General features: G+C 44.0%; 1 protein-coding gene across 2 annotated transcripts; it reads left to right on the top strand.

The window, feature by feature from the left end:
- Positions 1-3,762: 3,762 nt before the first annotated feature.
- On the top strand, positions 3,763-14,896 carry PRSS35 (serine protease 35). 2 transcript variants are annotated; one of them, XM_059469146.1, is made up of 2 exons: positions 3,763-3,856; positions 9,023-14,896. In XM_059469146.1, exon 2 carries the CDS (start codon positions 9,039-9,041, stop codon positions 10,278-10,280), a length of 1,242 nt encoding a protein of 413 aa, XP_059325129.1. In that variant the 5' UTR covers positions 3,763-3,856; positions 9,023-9,038; the 3' UTR covers positions 10,281-14,896. The 2 variants fall into 2 exon arrangements, with proteins under 2 accessions (XP_059325129.1, XP_059325128.1); XM_059469145.1 differs by lacking the exon at positions 3,763-3,856 and adding an exon at positions 4,224-4,456.
- Positions 14,897-16,194: the final 1,298 nt, after the last annotated feature.

Raw genomic sequence — 16,194 nt, 5'->3', positions numbered from 1 at the left:
TCAGTGTCTCCTGCTCTGCCAGTGAGGAGGGGCACAAGAAGTCAGGAGGGAGCACGGCCAGGACAGCTGAGCTGAACTGGCCAGAGGGATATGCCATACCATGGAATGTCATGCCCTGTGTGCAAACTGGGGGGAGTTGGCCTGGAGGCACAGATCACAGCTCAGGGCTGGCTGGGCTTCAGCCAGTGGGTGGTGAACAATTGTATTGTGCATCACTTGTCTTTCTGGAGGTTTAGTCCTCTTTTATTTTTGTTTTATTTTGTTTTTTTTTGCTACTTCCAGTTTGGTTTTTTTACTATGAATATTTTTATGGTTATTGTTCCCATAGTGTCCTGCTTTATTTCAATTATTAAAATGTTGTTATTTCAATCTATGGGTTTTAACTTTTTCTGATTCTCTTCCCTATCCCACTGTGGTGGGGAGAGTGAGTGAGTGAGAATCTGTGAGGAGGTTAGGTACTGGCTGGGGCTAAACCATGACACAGAATTAAAGAAAAAATGGTTTAAAGTAATTTAAATTTGAAATTTAGATTCCAAAATCAGGAGGGAGGGGACTGATGGATCGAAAGCACACTGATCTCACCACCCAGAGTTCAACAAACAGAAATGAACATGTGCCATCTGTGTTTTCTGAAAAACAGGAAAGAAAATACAGGATAAGGGGAACCAGCTTTTCAAGGGATCATAGGTTACCAATAAAAATCTGCTTTGTGCTACACTAATCAGCATATTCATAAATGGTCTAGAAAAGAGATGAGCAGTCAGTGACAAAGCCTGATGAGGCTATTATTTTGGTTAATAAAGATGAGACAACCTTGATTATGTGCAGGAAAGTTTAAGGGAGTGACTGACTGATAAAATTGCAGCGGAGGTCAGTGTAGATGCAATGTCCTGCACAAGAGGAAAAGGGCCCTTACTTCAGGTATGAAATGGCAGGATCTGATCTGGTCATTTCTTCTCAGGAAAGATCCTGGAGTTATGAAAACGGCCCTATGGGAACATCTGCCTGGTCATCACCAGATGAAAAATTAAAATAAATTAAAAAATACTAGTAAGTAGTAAGAAATCAGCCAAGAACAAAACAAATAATATCTTTTTGCTGCCACAAAAATCCATATTTTGCTTGCATCTTCTGTATAGGTAAAGAACCATAGAAATATTGGTTGAGAGGGACCTCTGCAGGTCACCCAGCTCAACCTTTCCCCTGCAACAGGACTACTGCCAACACCAGATCAGATCAGCTGTGGCTTTGTTTATCTGAGTGTTGGAAACCACCAAGGATGGTGATTCCACAACCTGCCTGGGTCATTTGTTCCAGTGTTGCATATTCCTTTTGCTGAGGAAATTTTTCCCCATGACCAGTTTGAACCTCCCTAGCTGCAGTTGTAGCTCACAACACAGCTGCCCAATCCAAGTAAACTCCTTGTTTTCTACTTGCCACTGCCAAGAAGTGTTTGGCTGCATCTTCCTTCAGATGCTTTTCTGGTCCCTGAACATCAGCAATAGGATGGAAAACAGGAATATTTTTGATGTAAAGCTTGGCTAACTTAAATAGAATTCTTCAGAGTGGGAGAGGAGTTACAGAGTATGTGATAGAGAACTGGTGAGCATCAAATGAAGATAGCAGTTGCCAGGTTGGAAAGACACTAAAAGAGGCAAGATTTTGCACAAAGATATGTTTGACCTGGAGAACTTGTTACCAGAGCAAGTCGTAGATACTACAGATCAATGCAGGTTAAAGGGAAGATGGGCAGGAACCCAACAGAGAAATCTAGTGAAGGTTGCTAAGATCATAGAAACTGCACCTGCCTCATAAAATCTCTGAGTCTGAAATGTTGGTGGCAGTGAAATGCTGGAGGGAACTACTGCCTTCAGTAATGCAACCTGATATTGGTCTAGCAAACCCCTTGGTCTCACCCACTGTGGAAGCTTTATGTTCAATATATTGTTTGTAAAACTTCACCACTTTGCCTGCATTTCTCTCTTGCCTTGTTACTTACATCAGTAATTCTTTAGGTCACTTTCTCTGGCATATGAAATGTTATTATATTATTACTATTTTGCTTTGTTTTTGAGTTGTGTGCACAAACAACAGCAAACTCAGAAGTGCAAATGAAATCTAAATTTTGAAGAAATAAGCCTCAGTCTTCAAAATGAAACTGCAACCTGCAGTTTGCTGGTTAAAGCCTTATTTCCAACCTGTTTACAAATTTGGTTCCACTAAGTTTTTGAAGTTAAGACTTTTAGAGGAAGGATATGCCTATGATTAAAAACACAATGCAGCACTCTGGAGATCTCATTCTGATCTCCAGCAATGCCACAAATTTCCTGCTGGTTTTGGCAAATCAATGGGCCTTCATTTAGCATGAAATGAGTTTTCAGCAGATGAATTCAATGGAAGTGCTTGTGTTAAGCACTAGCAGAACTGCTCAGTGAGGGGACTTTTCACCTTGTCTGTCTGTGTGGCAGTGGGCAGCTTTGGGGAGGGCCCTGTTGTAGTGCCAGGGGGTGATCCAAGGAGGAGAGACCTCCACACGAAACTTTCTGCCCTGGGAGGAGAAACCATAGGAACACCGAGGGAAAGGAGGACGGCAAAGAAGAACAAAGAGTGATGAGGAAAGGAGGAAGGTGCTTCTCACCTGGCCTCAGAGGCCCAGAGGAGCGGGAATGGTGCAGAGGAGAGGGCAGGGAGGGTCCCTGAGGAGCAAGGCGCTCCAGAGGAGCGGGGCTGAGGGCACGGGGAGCGGACAGGCCACGGTCTGTGGGATCGCCATGCCCGTTCCTCGCCTTGCTCAAGAGTGCCCCGGCGGGACAGGGGGAGCGGGCAGGCCACGGTCTGTGGGAGCGCCATTCCCGCTCCTCGCCCTGCCCAGGACCGCTCCGGGGGGACAGGGGGAGCGGGCAGGCCACGGTCTGTGGGAGCGCCATTCCCGCTCCTCGCCCTGCCCAGGACCGCTCCGGGGGGACAGGGGGAGCGGGCAGGCCACGGTCTGTGGGAGCGCCATTCCCGCTCCTCGCCTTGCCCAGGAGCGCCCCGGCGGGACAGGGGGAGCGGGCAGGCCACGGTCCATGGGAACGCCATTCCCGCTCCTCGCCTTGCCCAGGAGCGCCCCGGCGGGACAGGGGGAGCGGGCAGGCCACGGTCCATAGGAGGGAGCGCCATTCCCGCTCCTCGCCTTGCCCAGGAGCGCCCCGGCGGGACAGGGGGAGCGGGCAGGCCACGGTCCATGGGAACGCCATTCCCGCTCCTCGCCTTGCCCAGGACGAGCGGCCCTCCCCGCTGCGGCCGCCCGCACAGGTGGAGCGGTGCGAACGGTGCGAGCCCCGCTGCCTTCTCTTGGGACGGAGTCCCTCCACCTCCCCGCTTGTCCCCGCCTCGCCCCCCGGCCTGCAGCCTCTCCCAGCCTGTCCCCGGGCGGGTCACCCCGGCACAGAGAAGCCGCCGCCGGGGCGATGCGCCTTCCCGCTCCGCAGGCAGAGCCCCTTCTTCTCTTCACTTCCCATCCCATCCCATCCCATCCCATCCCATCCCATCCCATCCCATCCCATCCCATCCCATCCCATCCCATCCCATCCCATCCCAGGAGACACCGGGATCTGCCTCCGCTCCCCTCGGCCCTCCCCCTCGGCTTCCTCCCTCTCGCCTTCTTTTTCTTTTTTTCTTTCTTTCTTTTTTTTTTTTTTTTTTCCCTTTTTCCATCCCCTCCCCCGCCTGGGAAGACCTGGCCGCTCCCCCCGCCCCGCGCTCAGTAGCCGCGGGCGCTGGGCGGCGGACGAGCGGCGCGGAGCGGAGAGCCGGGAGCCGGAGCCCCGGGGCTGCGGCCGCCCTCGCCTCCGTCCGTCCTGCGGGCTGCCAGGTACGACCAGCACCCTTCCCGGCGCCGGCCTCTGGGCAAGAGGCAGCCCCCCAGAGACCCGGGTGGGCAGGAGCGGAGCTGGGGACGGGGGCTGAGGGGCGCCGGGCACTGCGAGCTAGCCAGCGTCTCTAATGTGATAGTTTTCTTGCGATGTCATTCTTCCTACGTGGGTCGTTTTTAAAAAATTATGGGGCTGAGCGATGTCAGTACCTTGAGCTTGGCAGCTGAGATGTTTTGTATTAAGTCCCTGCCTCTTTAGCCTGATGCATATATTTTTGATAGGACTAAAACGCCACGCGTTTATCTGGTCCTTGTTTTTTCATATTTGAAGCCAGTTTCACAAGACGGTTTAACAGGACTGAGGCAAGGGGAATATTTATTGGGTTTTCGGGGATTTGTCTCTGTGCTGTGCCTTCTGCGGGGAGCAGACCGGGAGCCTCTTCACCCTTCAAAACAAACTCCTTTAATTCTGATTCATCCCCTCAGTATTAGCGCTACCATCTCCGCGCTCCTCTGGAATTGACACTAATTTCATCCAGATTCGTCACTGCTGGAAACAGATTTATCTTGGAATAGCAAAAATAAAAGGGCCGTGCCAAGGTATTTAATTTTCAGGCTTTGTAGAGGGGGGAAACTCCTTCGGATCGGCGCGGAGAGGCAGAGCCTCCTGCGGAAAGCAGAACCAGGGAATGCCTAAGGAGAGATAAAGGCTTACTCCCAAATCCTCCTCTTCTTCCAGGACAGCCCTGTGCTTTCACACACAGGAGCGGCCGGCAACAGCGGAGAGGGCAGGGGGAAGGCGGCCATCCCGGCAAAGCCCTCCTGTCCCCGCCGTTCCTCCGCCCGGCTCCCAGTCCGTGCCCACCCGCTGCCGTCCCGGGGACGCCGCCCGGCTGGCAGGGCTGGATCCCGGAGCCGCTCAGCAGCCGAGCAGTGGCCGGGGCGCGACCTCCTCGCTCTCCGCCCGCTCCCGGCGCGGCGGAGCCGGAGAGGATCCCGGCCGGGGAGCGTCGGGAGCGGCCGGAGGGAGCGGGGCCGGAGAGGATCCCGGCCGGGGAGCGTCGGGAGGGACGGCGGGAGCGGGGCCGGAGAGGATCCCGGCCGGGGAGCGTCGGGAGCGGCCGGAGGGAGCGGGGTCGGAGAGGATCCCGGCCGGGGAGCGTCGGGAGCGGCCGGAGGGAGCGGGGCCGGAGAGGATCCCGGCCGGGGAGCGTCGGGAGCGGCCGGAGGGAGCGGGGCCGGGGCCGGGCGCGGAGCCGCTACCGGCGCTGCGGGAGCGCCGCCCCGCGGCCGCGGCGGGCACTGCGCCGCTCACTGGCGGTCCTTCATTTCCCCGCCCGTGGGATTTCAGAAATGAGCTGTCACGCCCGCCGTGTAAAATTAGTTCTTCCGATGAGTACTGAAGCTGCCTAAATTTTTGCAAGAGACAGGAGCCGCAGTGGTTTGGGTTTTTTGGTTTTTTTGGTTTTTTTTCCGCAAATCAGAGAGGAGGACAACATCCATACACCACTGTACAGAGTGAGTGCATCTGGAGGAGATCAGGGGGAGCAGTGGTGGATAAGATTAGGGCAATGATTTCTTCCCAGGAGTGTGAGATAGCAAAAATTTGTTCTCTACTTTGCTTTGTCAGAGTAGAACTTTGAATTCCAACTTCCAGGTCATTTCAAGAATAAAACCAAAATCAGCTAAAGGAGATGGCTACTATTGCAGCCTCTGTTATTTTAGGGCCTAGAAATTGGATTTTAAATTGTGTAAGCCGAGTTTGAAATGTGCTGACTTTCCTATAAGAATAAGGAAATCTTACGGTAGAGGATGCACTGAACAGACCAAGATAAAACACTGTCAGGAAGCTGGACTGAATTTTTCTTCTGTCTGAGCTACCCTGGCATGTAAATTTCTTCCGTGATAGCCTGAAGAGAAACCTATTCTAGTTTGGCTTGACTATAAGCCTTTTCCTGAGCATCTGACATGTATTCAGCTGGAGTAAGGTAGGACAAAATATTTGAAGGATATCCTCAAAAATTAGGTAGTTTTTGTTCTGTGGCTGCAGAAACATTTAATGTTGGAAGCAAGAAATGAGAAGAGCTAAAAATAGTTTTACTTGTATGGATATGCCTGGCAGCTGGAATGCCACCAAAGTTATCAGCTGAGTTTAAAACTGGAGGAAGAATTTCAACATTTTCATATAGCTGGAGATCTCTCTCTTTCTGGTTTCCATCTTGTCTTCTCTCAAGTAATTCATCATACCTTAAAGAGCTGACTCAAGAATTCCAATTACTGTAAGCCAACCCAAAATCTGTATGGGAAAGGAGTGAAGGAAAGGAGAGGGCAGAGCACCTTGGGGTGTGGAGGAAGAGTGGAGAATGGGTAATTGAGGGTTTTTTCCTTGCAATCAACTTGAAGCCTTCTCAGGACAATCCTCCTTTCCCTGGAGGCTGTATTCTCTCTCCCTTTCTCCCCCCCTGCAAAGTTATCTTTGCACCCATCTACACATTTCCATCTCATCATCTGGCAAGAGGAGCCCTATGTTTCCCTTTTGCCTGCAGCCTGTGCTGTGCCATGGCAACTGCTGACATTGCCCTTGCTTGGAGCTGGCCTCCTCTAAACAGCAGGGATGGGGTTAGTAAAGAGGTCTTAAATGCATGGCTGGAAATGACAAAGCTGCCTAGCAGAACCACTGCTCTAGTCTGTAATGAGAATTACTGTGTTTATCGAGTTCCTTGAACTTCTTCCAGTTATCCTGAAGTGTAGTTAGTTCATTCTCAGTGACAAGTGGTTCATTATAAATGAAGAAAATCTTGGCTTCCAAGACTGCCTTTGTAAGTAGTGAGCACTTGAGTGTCGTGTTTCAAATGGAGGGCTCCAAGGCATCGATGGAAGGTTCTGTGCTTTGACTCTTTTTTTCTTTCTAAAGAGTGGCAGAAGGGAGCCATAGTACTCCACCCATTTGCTTGCAGAAAGTCTCTCTATAAAGCAGAGAGAAAAAAATGGACTTCTTTGTAAACCTAATTATGAGATCAGCTGGGAAGACATCAGCCATCACAGTGGAATGACATCAACCCAGACTTTCTATGTGAATAAGCAGTTAGTGACTGAACTTTCCTTAGGGCTCACAAAGTTCAGCTACAGAGGAATACCAAATATCCAGACCCTTATGAAAAGCTGAAAAGGGGAGGAGTATTCTCAGGAAAAATAGAAAAAAATAATTCTCAAGCCTGGTATTAGAACTGTCTTGTTCAGCAATAACTGAACCAACACTTTGAAGGTAACTTACTATATCAAAGTTTATGTTTAAATGTGTACATTTCTGCTATACCAATAAGCTAGACTGGTGTGAACAACTGGTGTCCCTCTACAAAACCTTTTGTCTGGGATGGTTCCCCAGCTCTGCTTTCAAAACTTTCAGATATCTTTTCATATGACCACATACACCCCAGATCTCAGACCTGTGAGTAACTGTAATCTCCAGATGTCTTAGGAAAGTCCTTACATCTTCTCCAATACCTGAGTTAGCCACTTTAAAGCCAGGGAGGGTTTCCTTGTATTGTGAAATGTGGTGTATATATATATATATATATGTCCTAGTAAGTAGACTCCAGCTCAAAGTCGGTGTTCCATTCTGGCAAAGGTGAAAAGTGTAAAGCTATGCTAAAACAAATCCAGCCTCTTCTTGGCATCAGAAGCCACAAGCTGTGGTTGAACTGTAGTGCTTACTTAACAATAAAAAAAATTATTATAGACAACAAATATGACTATAGGGTAAAGGTGCCTCAAAAATCATAGGAGTCACCAGTCCATTACACAGCTTTGAAAGCGATGTTCCCCACTTCTTTTTCCATATAGTGGCTGTTTCAGTGGAGAGCACCACTTCTACTATTCTAAACTAAAATTAAGGAAAGTGGTTGTGTTTGCCCTGGCCTACACTGCCATTGCAATATAAACCAGAGAGCTTAACCACATACAAATCCTTGAATTACTTGGCTTTTAAAGTTTAATCATAGACCCTTTCTTTCTTCACTGCTGAGATTTCCATGTAATTGGAATGAAGGATGTTGGAACTGAGCACAGGTTTCCCAGTGGCAGCTGCCAATAGTTGGATAATACCACTAACATCAATGCTGCCAAAAAAGAAAAATGGTCTTTTCAGTAATGTTTTGAGTTCAGAATCAAGAATTCTGGGTTCAGTTTCTGGCTCTGCCTCAGACTTCTAACAATGTGACATTTCTCCTGCATGTTCTCAACTAGAGATGGGAATAATACTGCTTTTTGTCTTTCCCATTTGAAGCATTCACTGCTGGTATGGTGGATCACCCCATCTAGGTGGGGCATTCCACGTGACCATAAGGCACACACAGCACAGTTCCTACAGCCTTTGTGGGATCCTGAAAATGTTACTCATGCGATGAGTAACTAGAATTAACCCTCCTACTCAGCTGAGCTTTGCTGCATGTAATAAAACCAGGAGGCTCCTCTCCACCAGCAAAATTCTGCTTTCCTCATTTGTCTGTCTGTCCTAAAAGACCTTGGTTCCTTGGGATAGCAGTTAGCAAAGTGGCATTTTTCATACAGGCAGATTCATAGCTCTCCTCTGTGCGGTGAGTGGAGAACCATTGGTGACTTTTTAAGTAAGCTAAAGCCACGTTTTGGCCACTGCATGAAAGAGCACAATTGGTCTGGTTTCCCAAGGGTTCCTAAGTCTCATGAGTGTAGTCTGTATATCCATCTCTGCTTGGATCCCAACTTTTGAATGCACTGAGTGTTTCCAAGCATGTTCTACCTTCTACTGTATAGCTATAGGAAAGAGAAGCAGAAACCTAATATGTAACTGCATACCTTAGGCATGAATAAAACCAGGATGTTCTACCAAGTGGAATGACTCAGGCTGCTGTTCACAGAGGGAAAAACAGGTAAAACTCAGCTGATTTCATCTTCCAGTAGGTAGCTCTGCATGGATGCTGGCTGAATTATCTGCATCCATCTTGCTAGAAACGACTGGAAGAGTTAGAGGCAAAACAGGGAATATCTGAGGCATTTCTATTTTGAGCAGATTGTAGAATTCTATTCCACTGATGTCAGTTCTAAAACTGCTTGATTATACTTAGAAGATATTAAGATAACTGTATGTATTTCCAAAGTGTATTTTCAAATCTCTCTTTCTTGTTTTAGAAAAAAATAAAATAAAATGGAGCACATGTTACTGCTACTCATAATTTTCATACCTATATTGGGTCTCAGTAATGGAACAGAAACTGAACAAGATTTTACTTGGCACTTAAAGAAGATTCCCCAGATTGTGAGAGAAAGAACTTTCTCCCTTGACAGCCCTAAATTTGAAGCAAAAACCAAATTAGAGCTGAACAGTGTATGTGGAATTGAATGTCAAAGGAAACTGCCAGTGCCAAGCTTGTCTGACTTGAAGAGCCTCTTATCCTATGAGACTGTTTTTGAAAACGGCACACGGACCCTGACTGAAGTGAGTGTCCTCGGAGCAGTGCCTGACCCAGCTGCAAACACAACCACACGAAGGCCTTTGAGGAGGAAGAGGCAGATATATGGGACAGACAGTAGGTTCAGCATCTATGACAAGAGGTTTATGACCAACTTTCCGTTCAACACAGCTGTGAAGATCTCCACGGGCTGCAGTGGCATTCTCGTTTCCCCCAAGCACGTGCTCACAGCAGCCCACTGCCTGCACAATGGCAAGGATTATGTCAAGGGCAGCAAAAGACTGAGGGTGGGCCTGATGAAGACAAAATCCAGAGGCAACGGCAGGAAACGCAAAGGCGCTAAAAGAAGTAGGAGAGAAATTTCGGCGGCCAAAGAGGATCCCAAAGCCACCACAGAATTAAGGCGACCATCCAAAGGCGATGAGAGAAAGCAGAGGGGATCTGGGAGGAAGCAAGGGACCTCAGATGGCATGCCCTCCTTCCAGTGGACCCGGGTGAAGAGCACACATATCCCAAAAGGCTGGTTTAAGGGTGTCTCTGGGGATATTGCCCTGGATTATGATTATGCTGTTCTTGAGCTCAAGCGTCCCCACAAAAGGAAATACATGGAGCTGGGAATCAGCCCAACAATCAAAATGATGCCTGGGAGTATGATCCACTTCTCAGGTTTTGACAATGACCGGTCTGGGCAGCTGGTCTATAGATTTTGTAGCATTTCTGATGAGTCCAATGATCTGTTTTATCAGTACTGTGATGCTGAGCCTGGCTCCACAGGATCTGGCATCTATCTCCGTCTGAAGGAGCCAAACAAAAAGAAGTGGAAACGCAAGATCATCGCTGTTTACTCAGGCCACCAGTGGGTGGACATCAATGGTGAACAGCAGGATTACAATGTAGCAGTACGAATTACTCCTCTCAAATATGCCCAGATTTGCTTCTGGATACATGGGAATGATGAGAATTGCACACAAGGCTGAAGAGAGCCGAGCCTCAGTTCTGCTTAGCACCCTCACTGCCATAGAGTGAAAGGCGACAGTGACTGGGAGAGCATCACTCCACGCCAGAACGTTCTTGAACTCAAAGCTCGCAAGAAGTGCTATGGTGTGACTTAAGGGATGCTGAATTTCTAGGGGAGGGGTAGAATTGTCAGACAAAGTATTTCTAACTGTAGTCAACCTAGATACACACTTAAAATCCCAAACTATATTTATGTTTGCAATTGTGATAAATTCAAGTCATTTGTGAGGAAAAAAATGGCTGCACCTGTTTGTCATTTTTTTCCCCAGAGGAAGGGTTGAAACATCTCAAACTGGTGTTATTAAGCAATATCTATTTTTTTCCAATGGATTTACTTTTCTCAGGGTTCTGTTCCAATTCTTCAAATGCAAGTTGTGCATATAGCATGTTCCTGTATGTGCAGAATGAACTGCATGAGAGCAAGACATTATTCTGGCATTCTCTAAAGACAACAGGTCCATGTTGAGAAGCAGCACTATAGTTGATGATGGTTAGTTTGGAAAGCTTCCTCTTCTGGTTGCTGCAGGAACACTCCCATGGAAATTCCAAATTTATGTAGCTGAGGGTTACACCTTAAAGAAAAATTCACTCCATTGCTCAGTAAAAACAGCAAAAGAGAAACTAACAAAAAAAAGTTTCTGTGTTTGGAAGAAGACACATTTAGACATATTTAATGCCTTTAAATGTTCTTAGAGAAGCTATAGAAATCTTAAACACATACATTTGCCTTCCAATTAATATTTGGAGAGGTGTAGGTTTAGTTTCTAGTCAAATGTTTAGCTTTACCATTGGGAGAGGTCACTGACTCCCGAAGTGGCTACTTGACAATCACTTGGAGCTTCACAGATTATGTATTTTCTGGGTGCTAAACATTTCTTCAGTTTTTATAAATTACTTTTATACAAGTTCAGCTTCATAGATAGGATAGTATGTGTTAGACTGGGAGTTGGAAATCAATATTTTAGTTTGGCTTTATACAGTTTTGCAAAGTGTGTGGTTTTAATCATGTTATATTCAGATTCCACCTCAACATGATTCAAACGGTTAACTAAAAATTTCATCCAACTAAATTATAGCACCTTCTGAATGGTAGAACTATCCTGTGCTTTATAAAAGGTATCTTGTTAGATAGCAGCAGTAGTTAGAAATAATTTGGTTAAATATGCTTGCAGAACCATGTATTTAATGAAGACACCAACTGAGCTTGACTTTTATACACCTTTAAACACAAACCACCTTCTTAAAAACTGTTGTTGATTGCTATATAAGTCTATATCTTTTATTTTATGTCAAGATTTTGAAGTACACAGAATTCTTATGGTGCTACATTAATCTAATAACATAAAAAGATACTGTGCCTTTCTGATCATATCCTTTGGGTTTCAATACTTTTCATAGTATTCACCACTGTATTATTTAATTTTTTTACCATAAATTTATGCTGACCAAAATACATTTTCTTCCTGTGCAGGAGAAAAAATACAAGATTTTAAAATTTTTTTTGAATCTTTAAAACATGCTTTTGATGACATAACATGGTTTTAAATAACCCTTTTTTTTGGTATATGGTTGAAAGTGTATGACCTGACACACTGAATGTGCAGGCAACTTTGACCTATTATTGCCAAAGCACAAAAATGTAAGACTTGCTTCCATATAATAACCTAACAATATTTCATTCATTGGAAGAGATCTCACTTTAAAGGAAACTATTTCTTTTAATGCCAACCTTTCCAGCAAACACTCAGCTTTCCTTCCTTTATTATGTTTTAATTTTATTTTGTGTGATTGTTTGCAGAAAACCAATAATAATTTTTAAAGTTTAGAAATAAATCTCTAAGATTTTAGGGTTAATTATTTTTTATTGTTGTTAACATCTCTATTAACATATGTGGCTTTGCTGACAGTAATTTTAAATCACCTCAGTCCAGTATTTAATACTGGACTCTATGCAACAGATTTATACTATCCTTTAGTCAGTCTGCAACGTTTTTCTTAAGTGCCTTTTTCCATAGTTACTGTGACAAATAAGGTACCACATCATTAATCTAATACAAGACAACCCAGATCCATGGATTTTTTTTACTATTATTGTCATTGTTGATTTGGGTCCAAAACTGATCAAGATAAAGGGGTCTTAGTAAATTCCTTGTTTTGTTGAGTCTCATTTAGGTGTACTTCTTCTCAGAAGAAATAAAATCTGTATCTTTATCACTTTGGGAATTGGGAGCAAGGTAAGAATGAAAAATGTGTGATGTCAGCTTCCAAATAGTCTTGTTATAATAATCATCTGTTGTAAATATCTCAGCTGCAACCTGAGGTTTCCATACCAGGTTGACAAAAACTTTCTTTTCAGAGAATAAGTACTAGATGCTCATTCTGTAGTACTAAAAGATTAAAGAGGTTGGCCTGAGCAACATAAAAATTAATTTCAATCAAACAAACAAACCTCTGTGTCCCAGTGCCCATGCACAAACACATGCAAATACACAGGCTTGGAGACCATGGATGTTTTGACTGAGTTTTGTGTTGTCAGCACCTTCAGGCCAGGAATGCAGGTAGAAGAAGACACAGACAAAATGCTTTTCCTGTTGCCTCAGCATGCTAGGCAACATTTTTGTCTCCCACTTGGCCTAATAGAGAAATAAATGCTTTATATAGACATTGTGACTCCCTATACAGGGAGTTCACTTCGTAAATCAAGTACTTACACACAATCACAGGAATTCAACATCCTGCATAGAGCTCTTGGTACCTACCACTGCAAATGGGACAAAAATTGTTGAGCCATCTCAGATTTTCTTTAAAACATGCAGTTACTATCTAGTTACCAATGAGAAAATATGAGGAGGAAAATATGATCCCAGTAGATTAGATCCTGCTGTTGTCTAGGACATCAGCAGGAAGGCTGGGTTTCCAGCCTGTCTGATGTTTCCCTAAATGATATTTCCTCTCTCAGGTACCAGGCTGTACACCACTTTTTTAATCAGTACCAATTCTTTTCCATAAGTGTTTGTATAGTAGATCTTTTTATTTAACTGTATTCCTGGCTTTAGGAAAAAACAACTTCAGTCAAATCTCTTTTCTCCTAGAGGGCTACTGGAATTTATAAAGTCAACAAGTAAGTTTTTTTCAGGGCCAAAGATAAACCTCATATGCAAGCCATTAACACACCCAGACCAGCTTCTACAAGGTATTTGTGCATGTGTTTAATCTGAGGCTCTGAGACACAGAGGGGTTATCTGCAGTGTGAAAAATTAAGTCAAAGTTTGTATTAACAAAAGAAAAGCACAACATTATGTAGGGAAATAATTTCTGTTATATGAGGTATAGAGTACCCAATGTTTAAATAATTGCTTAAAGAAACTCCTTGACTCCTGAAGATTTACTATCTTAATTTTGCAGATTTATGTGTCTATATGGAGTATGAATCAGCATGAATATGTCTTAAATAAAAAAAAAAAAAAAAACCTTCATCCACACGTGGAGGAGAGAAGCAGCTGGGGAATTCTTTCTATTCTGCTGATAAGGGATGACCTGGCAGCAAATAGCAAAAAAAAAGAGAAAGAAAGAATGAGTAGATGGTATGAAAGGGCAGGAAGATGGAGATGGTATGCAAGGGATAAAGAAAGTGTGCAAAGTAGCAGATGAAATGGCTGCAAGGTAGCAGAGGCACCTATTGTGAGAAAGAGTAGGCAGATGGTGGACACTTAATAGTATTAATTAAGATGTGAAATTCACAAGTTTCGTGACAATTTTTCACTGTTGAAGATAAGGCATTTCTTCCCAGCCAACAGCAACAAGGAAAGGGCTTTGAGAGGACTCAGGCTATGGCAGGGCCTGCTAGTAGGCAGGGGTTTTAATCCTGACCTATAATCCATGCCTGAATTTGCAGGGATTATGCTTCTGTTCATTCAGGGTCCTTGGAAAGCAGCAATCTGTGTTCTGACCAAAAGGCTTGGCAGTATGAGCCTCCCAGTACACTGGATCACCAAAAATGTAGTGAGTAAAGGGAGTTTCTCAAACCTGACCTTTTTTTTGAGATTCCTGTAAAGGCTGTTCTCCATTGGGAAAAAAAATGAAGCAAAAAAATCTCAGACTTAAGGCATTAAAATGTTGGGTCAATTTTTTTGCATGCATCTAGAAATTCTAGGCAATAGATTTTTTTTTTTCAAGTGTCTTCTCTTTGTGTTTGGCATCCATAGAAATTTAATCAACTGCTTCCAATTTTAAAGCACAGATTATTGCAGATAGTTCCATCTACAAATTCCTGGATTAAAGAATGACTGGAGGAAAAAAAAAAAGAATGTTATTAAATTGAAAGCTTAAAATTTCACTCTAATCTCAAAGGATTTGGAGGTATATTTTGGTCCCCTTTGCACCAGTCTTTTGCTCCAAGTGTCAGAGCATTTAGATTAAAAACATCCAGAAGTAGCTTTGAGGACTCTTTCAGGTTCTTTGCTTTTTTAAGACTGACAGAAAACTTTAGAATATTTTTAACTGTGCAAAATGTCAAGCCATTTGAGATAATAAATGCACACCTTTGCTCTGCTAAGATATTATATGATGCACTTATTCTGTCAATAAATATTTTCTGATGTTTTTCTTTTCCTCTGTCATGATGTAGTTTGTTAGCCATGGTTGTGTTACACAAACTTCATTCTCTAAGTGCCTGTAATGATTTTTTAGTGAATCATCTGGGACTTGGTCTTACAAGATATTAATGTCTCTTTAAACTTGTTCTGGGAACAAGAAAAAAAAACCTCCCTGTCTTCAAGATAATTACTCCATGAGCAAATTTGATGAGTAAAAAAATTTAGTTCAGCAAGGAAATGACTCATAGTCTACGCCGCAAGTTATTAATTCTAAAATAAGTAATTAGTTCTGTTTCTGCTATTTGCTATAGTTGCACTTTCTGCCTTGGAGAGCTGTTGAACAAAGCCAAATAAGAAGTATGTAAAATATTATCATCTTGGTTCTTAGGATTATCTTAACTCTGTGCCCTCAAAACTGGTGCTGATTTTATCTCTGAGGGTAAAAAGAGAGATTTTTGGCAAGCTGCTGGAAATATTTAATGGAAAGTTAAGAAATTATTGCACCTGTAATTACCAGTGTGTCTAATACAAGCAATATTTACCAGGGGTCTGGCAAGGGCTTACCCACTAGCTCTTATATGGGGAGAAGTAAGTGCCACAGGGAAATAAATAGGATTGAAAGCTTTTTGACCTGAAAAAAAAAGTCCTTTTGGGGCTGCTAACAGGATCTAAATCTTTTCATTGCTGAAATCTACTTTTTGCCATGATCTGGGCAAATGCCTTGGTGCCTGAGAAATGTCTCTCAGCCTCCATTTAGGGAACACAAGCAGAGACCCAGGGGTGACAGCTGTGTCCCCTGCAGGCCATTCCCAAGCCACTGGCACGGATGTGGTTTCTTTGGTGGAAGATCCATTCCAACATATGTTGTGGATCACACAATCTCTTGGGCTTTGGGGAGCTTGAACTGGAATCTTATCCAAATCTCTGTTCAGCCCTAAAATGTTCCCATACAAGCCAGGTCCTTGTGCAGGTATTTTCCAGTCATACTCCCATTTCCCATAGTGTTTAACAAATGTTCAAAACGCCTTCCCCAAATAACAGACATGCAAATCATCCAAAGAAGTAGCGCCTTATGCTGTTTATTATGCAGGTATTCCTGATGAATCATTCATTCCCTCTGTTTCAAATATGTCTTTAGATCTTGATAATGGCTAATCCTTCACTTATTATTGCTTAGAAAAGAAATCAGATATACTGGAAAAGCCACATAAATATTTACTTGTGCCTCTTGGTAATTATGTACACACCATACTTTTTGCAGTTGCTATGGCTCTACTTC

Source organism: Ammospiza nelsoni, chromosome 3, assembly GCF_027579445.1.
Source record: "Ammospiza nelsoni isolate bAmmNel1 chromosome 3, bAmmNel1.pri, whole genome shotgun sequence".
In the NCBI taxonomy this organism is placed as follows: Eukaryota; Metazoa; Chordata; class Aves; order Passeriformes; family Passerellidae; genus Ammospiza; species Ammospiza nelsoni.
This window is presented reverse-complemented; position numbering and strand designations above follow the sequence as displayed.

Coding starts and splice junctions, on each gene's coding strand:
- PRSS35 (XM_059469146.1), top strand. CDS start 9,039: ATGGAGCACATGTTACTGCTACTCATAATTTTCATACCTATATTGGGT.